At 40.3% G+C, this 15,955-nt stretch overlaps 1 protein-coding gene across 13 annotated transcripts; it reads right to left on the minus strand.

The window, feature by feature from the left end:
* Nucleotides 1–118: 118 nt before the first annotated feature.
* Nucleotides 119–13,279, minus strand: MTFR2 (mitochondrial fission regulator 2). Of its 13 annotated transcripts, none has more exons than XM_083607818.1 (10): nucleotides 13,133–13,255; nucleotides 12,393–12,460; nucleotides 11,761–11,908; nucleotides 10,360–10,482; nucleotides 7,703–7,807; nucleotides 6,547–6,668; nucleotides 5,686–5,861; nucleotides 4,267–4,567; nucleotides 2,528–2,708; nucleotides 119–1,144 (listed from the first exon to the last, which is right to left on the minus strand). In XM_083607818.1, the coding sequence occupies exons 3-10, from the start codon at nucleotides 11,821–11,823 to the stop codon at nucleotides 1,079–1,081; spliced, it is 1,137 nt and encodes a 378-aa protein (XP_083463944.1). In that variant the 5' UTR covers nucleotides 11,824–11,908; nucleotides 12,393–12,460; nucleotides 13,133–13,255; the 3' UTR covers nucleotides 119–1,078. The 13 variants fall into 13 exon arrangements, with proteins under 13 accessions (XP_083463944.1, XP_083463941.1, XP_083463943.1 ...); XM_083607815.1 differs by having other exon boundaries at nucleotides 13,027–13,178; XM_083607817.1 differs by lacking the exon at nucleotides 13,133–13,255 and adding an exon at nucleotides 13,027–13,096 and having other exon boundaries at nucleotides 12,393–12,525.
* Nucleotides 13,280–15,955: the final 2,676 nt, after the last annotated feature.

A 15,955-nucleotide genomic window follows, 5' to 3' on the forward strand; every position in this document is an offset into this window, starting at 1 on the left:
ATCATATAGCTTATATTCCTCCACAAAACTTCATACACAACCTACGAAATCTGAAATATTTCAGTCACGGAGAATGATCATACAGTTTAGACATAAAAGATTTCTTTTGTAAGCAAAATTTGCTGGAGTGCAAATAGTCAACAGCAATATTTATTTGAATCATGCATTTCAAATATGCACACAGTTCCTGCGTTTTCTTTACAAACTTTTACAGTATTCAATGAAATTTATGGTCTCTTACTCAAAACCAAGCAAACACCACTGGTGCCAATTATTGAGATCTTATAAGGCTGCACCACTGAATCAAATTGAGAACGGGATAATTTTGAGGAAGCTATTCCTTATTATCAACACATTAGCCCTATTCAGTGATGTTCCCATCATGAAATTAGCAATCATGTAGGAGGAAGTGGGGCTCTGTCCACTGGTCCTGTCTTTGTGTCTTCACCCCCAACCTCTCCCTCATTTTAAATGCATTGGGGGCAAGATTGCAAAGGGAAATCCCATCAAGCACATGCAAGCGCCGTACATAAGGGTCCCAGTTGATGGGGAAAGGCTACATGTGTTAGATGGGACACATGCTCCCTCTACAGAGATATCCTCAATGTGTTGACGTAAGGCTGCCGAGAATGTGAATGTGCAGGGGAGAGGCCAAAAGCCACATCACGCATCAACTCTTCACACAATAGCTAATCCCATTACAGGAAAACAAATGAACAGGATACTGTTTCGTAAATATATTATCATCATCTACATATAACCAAGTTAATTTATATTTTGTTTCTATGGTACTATTCTCTTCCTTTTTTTTTGACATATTTATATGTCTGCTTTAAATTCTGCAGCCCAGACTAGAAAGTTGTTATAAAAACCAGTAAAACATACTCCTGCTGGTAAAATATTTTATGCAAACAAATTCCAGATGCTTGGCTGCTGAAATAGATTAATGAAAAACAGCTAGCTCTAAAAGCCGTTGCTTTATAGCACAGTATCAAGGTCTACGAAACCAGTGGCAGAGCTTTTCTCAAGAAGCTCTACACCATGGCTAAATATGAATTGCTGGTTTTGCAGGTGATACCTACATCAGCTCATTAGTTCTAATAAGTGGCTGCTTCATACTTGGCTTCAAAACGCGACAGCCAACCTGAAACAAAACACATTTTAAATGCTATTTTTAGAAAAGATTGAAAAGGAAAATATGAGTTGATTAACACTTTTCTCAAATCTTAATGAACAGGCCAAGCAAGAAACTTCAATGTAGAGCGAGTGAGAATGTCAAAAATAGGCCTAACAAATAAACAACCAATTTGTTAGGAAATGACTTACCTGTTTTAAAGGAAGCATTTTTATATGAAATATGTTGGGCTTCCATATATTAGATGGAAAAATGCACTAAATATTTTAGCAAAATAAATAAACAAAATGGTAATAGGACAGTCTGCCACAATGAAGTTTTACTCATTTTTCAGAATGAATTATTTCATCACCTGCTCCTATGTCCAATGTGAACAAATCGACTGCCCTTCATGACAAAGAGTTTCATGGGTTGCTTCACAACTTCCTTTCCCACTTTGAGTTTGTCATGTTCTAGTATTATGTGGCTAAACTCATTTTATATGGGTTTTTAATTGTTCTTAGCCGTTGTGTCTATGTTGGTATATTTTGCTAATGTTTTTATAACTGGTTTTGCTAATTTTGGATGTAGCTGTTGTATTTTAAATGTCTCTGTAAATATGGGCAGTATACATATGCAATTATTGTTGTTCAGTTATTTATTTAATTCAAAATGCATCTATAAATCTCCCACCAGCTTCTGAATAACTGAAACTACTGCATGGCAGTTTATTTTTTAAACTCATTTCCTGAATTCAATAAGGGTCAAGAGAAAGTATCACAAGAAAATAAACTTGGGATCACAACTGTACAGCTACTGTGTGGCATCCTCTCTGTAAGACAACAGAATAATTCAAGCCATTCCTGTACTTTGAAAGTAAGCCCCCTTCTACTGGCCCCTAATGCAGAAGATGGAAGGCCCTTGCCAGCCCTGGGCAAGGATGGGAAAGACGTTCAGCTAGTGCAGAGGCAACCCTCTCCCAATCCTTAATCATGGGTAAATGATCATAATGGGAACATGGGAGCCTCCTTCAGGAAGTCCGCTCTCAAGTTTCCTCCACTAGCTTTAAAATCATGCTTAATGCTTTTGTAGCAGCATTAATCTTTTAAATTTGGTTACATCTCTTAGTATGTTTTAGATCTCTTCAGTGCTGTTGATCTTTTTTATGCTGTACTACAGTTACACCTGTTATGATTGTTACTGTTTTCTTTTAATATAAACTGTAAGCTGTAAGTGTATTTTAACTGACTTTATATGTTCTTGTGTAGGTTGCCCTAGCAATTTTAAAGAAGAGCTGTACAAAAATATCTATAATTAATAAAATGACAAACTATTTCATTCTATATCACTAGTATTGATGCCATATATAAATGACAGAAGCCATTAACAAGAAAAAAGCAAACAGATACATACCACTGGGGTATCTGGACTGGAAAATGGAGAAGCCCCATAGGATCTGTTCTCTTTATCAAAGGAATCATCATTGTTCTGTGATGCAAATTTCTCTTTAAGAGCTTCTGCTATTAAAGCTGCTGGATCCCACTGTGATGCAATTCTTTTTTTTGTTTTGGGTAGAGGTGTACCTCCTGGTGATCTGGAAAGAGAGCCAAAATGTTTGCAATCTTCAGTCAAAGATGCTTCTCCTACATAGTAAATGCATGCAGTACTACTTGCCACCCTCTTCAGTTCTGTGACCCTCCACAGATAGAAGGCTTTTTTTATTCCAGGAAGGCTTCTGACAATACAACCAGGAAAGAGAAAACTTTCATGTATTCCCTCTCTCCCCTTCAACCACCAAAGCCTTCACAAATCTACTTCAGAGGATTGGGGGGTACTCTTCAGAATAGCATGGGAAGTGGCACAAGCAGAGGTGTATCTGCGAAAGTTGTTTTCTTCCCTGTTTGACAAACAGGATCAAAGCGCTGGATCAAAGTGCTTTCTGTAAGCAAAGGGTCACTTTGAAAAGAATCAATGCATTCTCATGCAAAGTAAATTCTGGGTATCTTGCTGTACACTTGACACTATGTGCACCTGGCCTAGTATTGGGGAAGAGAGTTAAAGAACTCATTGAGTCCACTGTAGATCCTTTCCCACGAGTTCAGCTGCATGTGAGAGCATGAAGGAGGCACTTGAACTTTTCAAATAAAACTGGTAGCCAATTCTTCATCTATGTCTGGGGAGCTGACACCAAGACGTATTGAACTACATGACAAGTAGGCACCTTCACAACAGCACAACCTCGTGCAAATTTATGTGATGTGCTGATGCATTCAGGTATCAAATTTGGTATCATGCACCTCATTCTTGATTTCAGTTCATTTTCAGATCCAGGAAAAGACTCCTTAGGGAAAAAAGGAAGCTAACCTGTTACGACTATTATTTGAATTCAACAAATTGTAGAACATATATTTTTAGCTTTTGATTTTATTGATCTTCCTTTTCAAAATAAACTGTTTTTAACTAAAAATTGATTTTTATTGGCCATCTTGATGTGATTTTTATCATCTTTGTAAACCGCTTTGAGGTTGTACAGTAGTACCTTGGTTCTTGAATGCCTTGGTACTCGTACGTTTTGGCTCCCGAATGCTGAAAACCTTGAAGTAAGTGTTCTGGTTTTTCAATGTTTTTCAGAAGCCGAATGTCCGACGCAGCTTCCGCTTGAGGGCAGGAAGCTCCTGGAGCCAATTGGAAGCTGCGTCTTGGTTTTTGAACGTTTTGGAAGTCAAACAGACTTCCGGAATGGATTACCTTCGAGAACCAAGGTGCAACTGTATTTAGAGTTAAGTTGTATACACAGTTTGTTAAATAAAAATAAATACAAAATAAATACATTATATAGCAAAAAAGAGAGGTTTCAATGCCATGTCTCTGTCACCCACTCAGCACAACAGGGAAAGGAAGGAAGGTTATGAGCACCAACTTAGATTTTCAGGGGAAATAATTTTGCTAGTTCAGTGTGAGTTCTCTGCACAATTTATGTATTCACTCATCAGTCCAAGTGCATTCAAGCAGGAGTGGGTGCTGACAGCAGCTAGGCACCTGTGCATATAACACCAGTTTCAGGCACTCTTAAATAACTTCTCAGAGGGAAGATGTTGACCGTATTTTATATTCATTATTTTATCTTCAAACGCATATTCTGCTCAACATACCTCTCAACTGCTCTTAGTTTGATCTTATTTATATCCTTCAGAACATCCATCATAGTGGGAAGAGCTTTTTTCTTCTGCCAACCTGTACTATCTGTAGTATTTCTTATCTTACTTGAAGCCCGACGTTGTTTAATAAGCTCAATGGCTGAATTATGGGAATCAAAATTAGATAGCGGTACAGCTGGACATGGTGGTGCTGGTGGAGGAACAGCAATGTGAGAACTTGGGACTGGTGTCGAAGTCACTCCTGGCTGTGGAAGAGCATTAAAGGCCATGTTTGAGGAATTCACAATGCCTGAACCTATTAAACAATTAAAGAGGTGACATTAGGGAACTTTAATGTTGATATGACAATGACATGAAGGTCCTTTGATGCACTTTTAACACTACCTGCAAAGTCTAGCAAGAGTTGTCTTCCATGAAACAACAGAAGACACCAAGGAACAAAATCATACTACCTTGAAAGGTTCTTTTAAAAAGATTATTCAACAGACGAATCATTATACTACACTAGTTCTGGCAGATTTCAGACTTGGACCAGAGAGACCTGGATTCAGATCACTGTTCAGCCATGACAACTACTGAGTGACTCTCTCTTAACCTAGGTTTCCTCAGAAATATTACAAGGGTAAAATGTAATATTATAAATACTGCCATGAATTCCATGGAGAAAGAATTGGATAAGAATTGGATGGTAAATAAACTATACTGGACAACCTCCCACCACTAAAGTCACTCACAGTCCTTCTTTAGTTTAAGATTTCAGACATCACTATTACACCTTTTCAAGCACATTACTATAGTTATAAGGGCTAAAAGAAAATGTTTACAAATTTATTTGTTAAAGTGTTTATAATCCTCATTTCTAAAAGGCTGAATCCTGAAGAATATAGTAACATTTTCAGCTGGTATGGTACAATGGTAAAATATGGGTAATGCACAGAGCCCCAACTTTCATTTACATAATTAATGAATATTTTACAACACACAACAGCCATGACTCCCCCTTTTTGGTTTGAACAGTAGACCTCTATACTATTTCACAATTGCTTTTGATCTTTCCCTCAATCTAGAAAGAAGTTTACCAGGCAGCATTGCAAGGGGGGGGGGGAAGAATGCTGTTCCCTCCTAGGAATATATAGAAATAATTGCGAGTTCTTTGGATTCAGGCAAAATTCCCAATAACTCTCCTATCTAGTGTGTTGACTAGACTTCTATTTCTAATATATGTTATTTCATTTTCTCTTGTCTACACTACATATCTAACTTTCAAACGTATGCACACTGTGTGCAGGATAATGAACTATCAAGACAGTTTTCTATATAAATGTTGCTATGAGATGGCAGTGTGACTGGACATTATGAAGAGCAGGAGCCATGCATGGACACATGTATCAGGAATCACAAAGGCAGGCTTACATGGTTGATCATTTCCTGATCTAGGCACTGCCACAATTGCTGCAATCTGTGCACGAAGATGAGCTAATTCATTCTCAAGAGCAGAAATTTTTTTGAACGCATCCTCATTCACAACAGTTAATTTTTGCATACTTCCTTTTGTAGCAACCGGCACAACTCCTCTCCATTCATCAAATCTAAAAAATACCAATGTATAGATTTATAAGTGAACAGAGGAAACACTGAAAAAGCCAAAATTATTACTGTAAAGAGATATACAAACATATTTATCTGACCATGACAGAACTCAACATTAGGTGCTCTGCAGCACAATTCTATATATGTCTGTGTTTTATGGGCATTTCTCTGAGGTGCAGAAGAGTGCAGTTGTACTCACATCCTGCCTGTTCACTTCTTATAAGCATCTGGTTGGCCACTGAAAGAACTGGATGCTGGACCAGGTGGGCCACTGACCTGATTCAGCAGGTTCATCTTATATTCTTATGCACAATCAGAAGTCAACTTGTACAAAGTGCTTCTATTACATATTGGGCAATCTTCTCTCAATAAAATCCCCCATGCCACTGTTCTTGGGGGGGGGCGGGTCTCCTGACATTCAAGAGAGGCATTTCTCGGTGGGTGGGCAGAAGGAAAGGGAATGAGAAAGCCACCCTCCTCATCTTCCCTCACTCTCCATTCTCAGGATACAACCCATTACTGAGAAATATAAATGTGACTGCAAAAGCTTGGATGATTTTCTTATAAAAAAACAAATTCTGATTGTTATTGTCTCTCAAGTAAGGAAAGCAGTAGCTAAGAGACACTGAGACAATTCCATTATAAAACATACATTTATTCTAAAGACATGTCAGTTTTACTTACCTAAATCTAGAGTATGGTTCTCTTTCATTTTCTGCCATCCACAAAACATCAGCAAGAGATGGTGTAACAGAGCTACTAGAAATACTTTGCTCAGATATCAAAGAATTCAAACTCTGGATTACCTAAGGAAGCAGGGAAGAAATATTATTAAGAGTCTATAAATGTATATCAGTATTTTTTAAAGTAAAAATATCAAGCATCCACTAGTTCTAGTATTTTAATGAATTATTTCTCTGTTTAGTGAGTGGTGCAGGAGCACCTTGTTGTTCTCCTGTCCGATATCCTATCAGCTATTTGGCAAGCAGAATAACCATTTGAGAGCAAGAACAGATAAATCAGCCACCAATTAAGCCACTGTGGGTTGCCTGCCTCTGTGTGTCAATATGTGATGGGCAGAGGCTCACCGCATGGATCAAACCACAAGGGCAAAGAAAAGTGAGACATGGTGAATATCACCTGATCTGTATGGCAAGCCACTGTACACAAATGGCAAGAAGCAGCCTCTAACATGACAACTCTTTATTGCTCTCTTTGGTAGCAATGCCATACTTCCAACCACTTTTTTACTCCTTGTCTTTATCTTTGAAAATTCTAATCATTCATTTAAGATGAAGTAAACTAGAACTGTCAACAGCAGGGTTGTACATATTGTTTCAAGAGGTTTGGAGGCACTACCACCATAACTCTTCTGAATGTCCCCAAAGCCAACACTTAGGTGGGAGAGAGCACAATTCTCTCAATTCGTTTTTCAGGAGCACAGTTACAGCACCATCTTTTAGCTGAATTGCAATGGCTAGCAGATAGTATTCAGTACTTTTTTTCCAAAGTACTACAGAATAGATGATCTCATTGTCTCCAAAATCATTTGGCTTTGGACTCTCAAATACTTCTTTTTCATATTCATAGCATAGAAATATTTCAGATTTCCCCTTCCCTTTGTCCATTTTCCTCCTTAATTCTCAGTGCTGGATAATAATCATTTCGACCATAACACAAAATATATTTTTATTACCAATTTCCAAATCCTAAACAGCACAGTTCCAGCAGAATTCATTTAGGGATGCCTGCTGTTTGTCCCCTATATGCCACACAGAACATGATTTTAAATAATGTATTAAAACTGTATTAATCTTACACTTTGCAATAACTCCTATACCTGAAACTGAGGCCTTGGACAAGGAGTTAACGAAAGATACTTCCCCAGTCTGCGAACAAAACTTCGGGTAGATCCATACTTTTTTCTTTCCCATGCCCAGGACACCTAAGAATAAAGCAATCCTCTTCAAGTTAAATGAGAATATTTTTAAAACAGCTGTCAACCAATAAAAAAACTTTTGTTGCTTTGCCATCTATATTTTAGCCAATAAAATGTATGTGCACATTACTGAAACCTTAAGATAGATGTGTTTTGCAGGAATTAAAAAAGTGTAGGCTGGTTTTCAACTTAGTAGCAGATGCAAACACTTACTGTTTGAGCAAATAAAAGTGACTGTTACTGTGCAGGATTTTAATGTAAACACCAATCATCAATTTTAATCATACTTTTAGTAAAAAAAAGGGGGGGGTTCCCCAGGAATGCTTCAGTTGGAAACTGTTTCCATAAATTGATTGACATCTGATTCAGCATGTTTATTTTACCTGCTATATTAATTTATGTATTGTATCTCTCAAAAGGTCATGGCTGGATGGTTGCTTGGGAACCTGTTGAAGCTAAACTCTTTAAAGACAGAGGTCCTCTGGTTGGGTTGAGACGACATGGGGTTGGGGGGTAAACTCCCATCCCTTGCTGGGGCGCAATAAGTGCCAGCACCTTCTGTCAAGAGTCTGGGTGTAACCCTCGACACCTCCCTCTCTATGGAGGCGCAAGTTACAGCTACAGCAAAGGCAGCATTTTTCCATCTCCGCCATGTTAAGCAGTTGGTTCCTTATCTTTCTCGTCCTGATCTAGCCACTGTGATCCATGCGATGATCACCTCCAGGCTTGATTACTGTAATTCGCTCCATGTGGGGCTGCCCATGAAGTTGACCCAGAAACTCCAGCGGGTGCAGAATGCCGTGGCGAGACCACTTACGGGGTTTTGGCCGTGGGACCACATCCAACCAGTGCTATATCAGCTGCACTGGCTCCCGGTGGAGTACAGGGTCAGGTTTAAGGTGCTGGTTCTAACCTTTAAAGCCCTATATGACCTGGGACCCTTGTACCTACGAAACCGCCTCTCCTGGTATGCCCCACGGAGGACCTTACGGTCCGCAAACAATAACACCTTCGATGTCCCGGACCTCAAGGAGGTTAGACTGGCCTCGACCAGAGCCAGGGCCTTTTTGGCCCTGGCCCCAGTCTGGTGGAACGCTCTGTTGCAAGAGACCAGGGCCCTGCGGGACTTGACATCTTTCCGCAGGGCCTGCAAGACGGAGCTGTTCCGCCAGGCCTTGTTCCGCCAAGACCCTGCATATAAGTGGCCTCTCTAACTCTTCTCACCGACTCATACAAATAGCTGAGCCTGGTTCCCAACCCCTATAGTTATAATTTGCAGGTAGCCATCTGATCTTATTTTGATTTTAATCCAATTTTAAGCTGTATTTCAGTCAATTGCTGAATTTTATGTCTTAATGTATTACATATTTTGCTGCTCGCCACCCTGAGCCCAGTTCTGGCCAGGGACGGTGGGATATAAATAATTTTTATTATTAATAATAATTATTATTATTATTATTATTATTATTTCAGTAGTCAAAAAGTACTTGACGTGAAATAATGGGGTTGGGGTGGCGAGATTCAATAAAGCACACTGACAGTGCAATCCTGTGAATGTCTACTCAAAGGGAGGCTGTACCAAGTTCAAGGGGGTTTCCCAGGTAAGTAACACCTAGACTACTGAAATGCACTCTACATTGGGGATCCCTTAAAGACATCCAGAGATGTCTTTTAACCAGCTAGTGGCAAATTCTGCCACTGGAGTATTGATCTGCACTGTCCTAACACCTATTCTGCATTATCTGTATTGGATGCCTATGTTAGAAGGCACAGTTAAGGTGCTAGTGTTGACTTTTAAAGCTTCAAATGACCTGCAACCCTGTTATACTTCCTCCCATACCAACCAGCTACAGTGATGGGGGATAGGAACTTGTCTGTTGCAGCGTAGCACCATGAGTATAGAATTCTCTTCTCCTGAAGGCACAGATAGCAACATCCTTGCTGGGAGTCAACAGCCAAATTAAAATACGCTTGTTTTCCTGGGCCTTTGGTTTTACTCTGCACCAGCATGTTTGACTGATGGTTGTTTTTATTAGCAATTTAAGTTTATTACTGTTTTATGTTATCTGAGGCTGTGTTACATTATGTGGGAAACCACCCTGTGTTAACCGTGTGAGATGAAGGACAGTCTAGAAATTTCATTAACAAAAATAAATAGCACATGAAGTTATTAAAAGGCACAGTGTAGAACTGTAGAAGTTACAAAGAGATAACTGCTTGTGAAAAAGCATATATTTGCTAAATTTTATTACATAATCTGTCCTGTGTTACATATACTGCAACTTATGTTCATTGCTTATACTTTATTTTAAACATTTTTATGTATGCCACCAATAACTTTGGTTACAGGGTGGCATAGAAATATCATTAATCATCATCATGTATGGAAGACTCCCAAGACAGAAAAGAAAGAAAAAAGTGAAGGAAAAGGACACTGGAGAACGTTTCTGATAGCGCAGAAATGTGAAGCTAGCCATGCAGTAAAATTGCTATGAAGAAGCCAACACTTACACACTTCATAAGCACTATTAAGGAAAAAAGAAAAATGTTGATCTTACTGCATAGCTTCTTGAGATGGCACATAACTGTTGGAAGTGTGCTCTTGAAGAGGTGTTTGAAGGAAGATGAGATGCAATCATATGAGCAAAGGCATTAAGACAAACTTCACACCTCTGTATAAGCTGTAAAAAGAAAAATGTAATAAAAAGGCAATCTTTGCAAATCCAAGAATCTATAATCAAACCAAACATTCTAGATTCTCAGTCAGCAGGGTAGGGAATCAAACAGAAAAAAGCTAACTCTTCTTCAGAAAGAAGGCAGGATCAGGAGGGGAAAACTTCATGCCATCCCTGGGAAGGAGAAACCTTCCAGCTTTTTGGCTCTACCTTTTAAAGAAAAGCATGGTAGCTCTAGTCATGGTGGCTGTGCTCTGCGTTCACAATCAGAGGTCTATTCTACTGAATACCCCTCTGCTATTTGGTGTACTATCCTCCTGACTGAGAACAGAAAGTTGGACTCACTTTGTTCTTCAGGTCAGCAGGGAGTGGAACAGAGAGGTAAACTCACATTATATAGATCCATCAGATTATAGAGGGTGGTTTATGCCTCTCTTCCGTGCTATTTATTATAGTCTTTTTTTTGTTAAGGAAATTGTTGGACTCCTAATTCTTGTCCCTTATGATGTTCTTCTTTACTACTATGTTATTGGTGATAAATGCAGTTCTAAGCACTTTCAGTGCTGAAATCAAGTCTGAAACTGCAAGACTCCTCCTCTCCAAGGAGGACATACAAGTTTCTCTCTCAATCATTCAGCCGTCTTCCTGCTCTACTCCTCCACACTCATCAGAAGAACACTTCATGGTGAATCCAACATTCCAATTTCTTTCCCAGTTGAAACTACCATAACTGCAGCTCCCAGCAAGTAATAAAATGACAGGAGTAACCCACCTACAACTTTTGCTAAAACAAAATTACTAATGAACCAGACATTATTATGTCTGTAATCTGCCACTTTCAATAACATCAAGTCAGATATAACTATATAAATGCTAGAATTCAAATGTTAGGTTATTATGGTGTAAGGAAGCATTTAACCTACCTTTAAATGAAATGTGCATACTCAGGTTCTTATGGTGCTGAAGAGAAAGTACTCACTTCTGCTTTCATTATCAAATACTACCTAGCACGGGAGCAATTGTTTTTATGGAAGGTACTACTATTAAGTATGAAATCAACAAGACATCTAGCATCTAAGATCAATGCAACTGTGCCAACAGTTGCCACTGTCCTCAACTCCAAAGGAAGACTCTCATCCTCTCATCATGTTCCCTAGACGCTGATGGTAGCATACAGAATGGAGTCATGAAACACTGCGAAAATTGTATAGCTCTAACTCTGTTTTAATACAAAACTTCCATAAAACATCCCCACTCCTGAGCTTGTCAATAATATTTGCTTACCAATTCTGGTGGCACGCCATAATATTCCAGCAGTTGTCTTAAGAGATTCAGTACAAGAGACATAGTACAAAGCACTTGAATTAACTCAAGTGCCAGTTAAAAATTACTGTTGCACTTGCCAGAGGGGCTCAGCAAATATTTGCTACAGCTGCAAAGAGAAGAGTTTATTTCATAATTAGGGTATAACTACAAACTCGGTTTACTTATACATCCACATGAAATATTTATAAATGCAATGTAAAAGCACAATTAGTTAAAAGAGTAATAAGGAAGGATTATTATAAATTATTAGAAATAATAATTGAATCATTGAATTGTAAAGTACTTCCCCCAAACTCAAGCTCGATCCATAGTATGTGTTTCCAGAAGCAGTATTAATATTCAAAAGGGACACACCTCTCACACACAACTAAAAAACATTGCCACACTTTTACAGCCAAGAGAATGAACCACAATTTCTCAAACCCGCCCCCCTTAACTCAAGAGGCAGCTGATGTTTAACACAACCACCATTTCACCAACACCTCAAACTGAGAATTGTAGAGTTGGAAGGGTCTCCCAGGGTCGTCTAGTCCAACCCTCTGCAACGCAGCAACCTCAACCCGCGCTCTCCGATCCAATCCGAAACCAACCTGGACCCGGTTCAGCTTTGCAAATGTGCGAGCAGTTTTACTTCCGCGCCATTCGGAGGGTCACGTTTCTACGGAAGAAAGGGACGGCCGTGCGTTTAGAGACGGAAGGAAACGACTTTTTGTAAACAGAGACCTGGAAATATGATTAAACCGTGATATAAAAATATTGAAAACAAAAAAAGTATTAGCTGAATGAGAAACTGTTACCAGGACAAACTCTGCAGCTTTTGCAGAGACCTCACCAATGTGACAGGAAGAAGGGAGAGCGGGCGAGAGGTCTCAAGCAGAGGAATCCCTTTTCCTCGCTCGTTCATTGCAGCAGCTGAGGGGTCAGGAAGGGGAGTTTTACCATTCGGTGAGGGGGCTGTTGGTGGCGGGTTGCTTTTTAATTTTATTTTTTTGCATCCCGTCGTTTGTCTCTCGACAGGCCCGCTTCCTATCGGCCGGGGAGGGAGCTAGCCCACAACTGGCGTGAAGAGCCAACCCCGCCCCAACGGTCCTCTTCAGCCGTTGAAGGGCTGCTTTCATACGACTTTCCCAAACCGTCGGCTAAAGCAGGACGCTGAACGAAGCCCGCCCCGCAGCAGGAGCGCACCGCGCGGAGACCGAAGCAGCTGCCGGAGGGGAAACTCACCCGCCACCGCGAGACTTCTCTCTCTCACACACACACGCGCGGACGCCGAAGCGAGAGATGAGCGGAAAGACGCCGAGCGCGAGACAAGGACTTAGCGCAATCAAACCTTGGCACTCCCTCTCTCGATTGGGTGAGCGGGAAGAGGCGTGGCTTCGCTCTGCAGCCAATCCCGCAGCGCTAAGGCGCCGTTTCTGGAAAGGGTGTGGTTTGCCGCGGCGCGGAGCCCAACCGTAGGAGAGACGCTTTCGGACCTCGGGGGATGATGGGAAGCGGCAGCGCGCTCTAATAAGTGGGTGGCAGAATCCCCAAGGTGCTATTGCGTCCGCTGTGTGCACGAGACAGTGCCTTATACTGTATATGTTAAACATACGTCAGCGCGGGGTTGTGGTTTTAGTTGCACTTCTAGCTGCTTTTATGGGAGATAGCACACAAGACAAAAGCTATAATCACCTAATATTTAATCAAGTACCTATTGAAGCTAATGAAAACTTAACAACCGCTGCCATCCCTACCATAATTATATTTATTTATATCCCGCCTTTCCCTTTGACAGCGACTCAAGGCGACTTAGGTGAGCTAATTTCCACACAAAGCTGCCATGGCAGCCCCTCAGCCATTCCTCCAGAGGTCCACTAGCCTATTGGAGAACGAAGTTGTGTGCCACGAATCTTTTTTTGTGCACCGCCCTAAGCCAACAGGGGTCTCAAAGCTCCACACGGGTGCATTGGAGGATACTATGCCATCACCAGGGCTGAAGATTCAAGTTCCGCTTCTCTACATGGAATGGGGGAAGCCGTGCTTTGCTCAGGAAGCGGAATGTTTAGGACCTGCCTTGATAACCACCACTCTGCAGATGAAGTCTCAAAACTGCTAAACCCTAGGGAATAGTGTATACTGTACTACAAATCAATTGTTTCCTGATGGCTATGCAAATATCTAAAACAGGAGTGCAATTATGCACATGCTAATGAACAGTATTACTAGATTTCACCTTCCTAAATCTGATTTAATTTTTGTGCAAAGGAAAATTCCAGGTTTCAACTTGCTTCATTTTCAAATTTAGTCGTGATTATTGCTATAAATCCCCTTCCCACAATATGATCCTGCTTAAAGTGTATGAGCTCCCCCCACTAAACTGTGTTGCTTGTTGTAAAGATGCCAGGTGTGCTTTCACTCCCAAGTTGCAGCCTTTTTCTCTGCTTGCAACATGCACTGTTAACAAATAGATACAGTGGTACCTCTTGTTACGTACTTAGTTCGATCCGGAGGTCCGTTCTTAACCTGAAACTGTTCTTAACCTGAAGCTCCACTTTAGCTAATGGGCCTCCCGCTGCTGTGCCGCCGGAGCACGATTTCTGTTCTCATCCTGAAGCAAAGTTCTTAACCTGAAGCACTATTTCTGGGTTAGCAGAGTCTGTAACCTGAAGTGTATGTAACCCGAGGTACCACTGTACGATATTGTTTCAAGAAAGGAATGCCTTCAGGTTTACCTTAGTGCTTAACCACTACTGGCACGGTGATTGTTCCATAGTCCAAGAAACAAGCTTCTCATCTGGTTCAGAAAAATCTTGTTTCCAAATTGAGATTGTGTCTGTGGTCACTTCGATATGTCGCATCTTGAATCTATGGCCAATTGCAGCTTCCTGAAACATGTCTCTGTGTAACTCTCCTTTAAACATTATGTTCATCAGGAAACACAGAAGCAGTTTCAGTCATGTAAACAATGAATTGGTCCTGCATATCAAAACACATACCTTATTTTACTTGTAGTGATCTCAAGTCTGACAGGGCCTTCCTTGTTTGCTACTTTGCTCAGTCAAAGTGGTTTGGAAGTCTGTATCACCACATCCATGCTTTTTACCCTTGTTCATCATAATGTATTTGGTTCTTAAATTTAAGCCAAAACAGAAACTAAAGAATGCTATTCCAGGCCTTGCTGCTCACTGCATTTGATCTTTGGTTTCCCCCAATGCTCAAATTGTGCCATAGCTCATTCTTCTTGCCATTTCTGAACTAGTGCTGCGTGTGCCTGACTACTTGGGATTTTCACCAATATGTAGGATGATCCAGATGCTTTTGTTACTTTTACCCTAATCTTCCGAGTTTTGATATAAATATATCTAATACACTACAAACTTTCCATCTCCTGCCACATTATAAAACTAACCAACACATTTATGTCCAAGTCATTTATTTTCATTTATCAGTTCTTCCTGGAACAGTACAAGTGGTATCACCAACACATTTTTTAAGGTGGCTGGGTTTGAATAAAGAAATAGAGCAGAAGTGTGTCTGGTGTATGAGAAGGTAGATGGAGGTGGTCAGTTCTGTTTGTTGTTGTTTAGTCATGTCCGACTCTTCGTGACCCCATGGACCAGAGCCCGCCAGGCACTCCTATCTTCCACTGCTTTTATATCATATGTCTGTCAGTATGTTCAGTATACCAGAACTAAGCTTGTTGCAAGCTAATCAGTGCCCATGCTCTTGGAAGTGACTTTGTGAATTTCTTGGAGGAAGAAACATCAATGGCAAAATTATTTTGGTTAGCCTTTTCAGACCCCACAAGACCCCAGGACTTGACAGGACCATAGTATACAAGTAAATATAACTCACTTTGAGCACATCTTTAGCAATTTGAATTATTGGGGAAATGGCATAAGCAAGAGCCATGGAGGACCAACAGATAGATTTATTTTGCAGTTGTTATATTAATCATCACTAGGCTTGCCTCTAGGACTGAGTTGTTTATTTCAGTGCCTAAGAATACTATTCTACCATCAGTCTTTGATGCCTTTTATTATCAGAAGGGGTCACATAACTGACTGTACTTCCTGAAAATAGAAGATGTCAGGGAATTCAATAAATGTAACAATGTCATAATACCTTTACCTTACTAAATTTTAAAATAAAGGGTACACCTGCCCTCCTG

The sequence above is a fragment of the Podarcis filfolensis genome (genome assembly GCF_964270895.1).
Source record: "Podarcis filfolensis genome assembly, chromosome: 3".
Classification (NCBI taxonomy): domain Eukaryota; kingdom Metazoa; phylum Chordata; class Lepidosauria; order Squamata; family Lacertidae; genus Podarcis; species Podarcis filfolensis.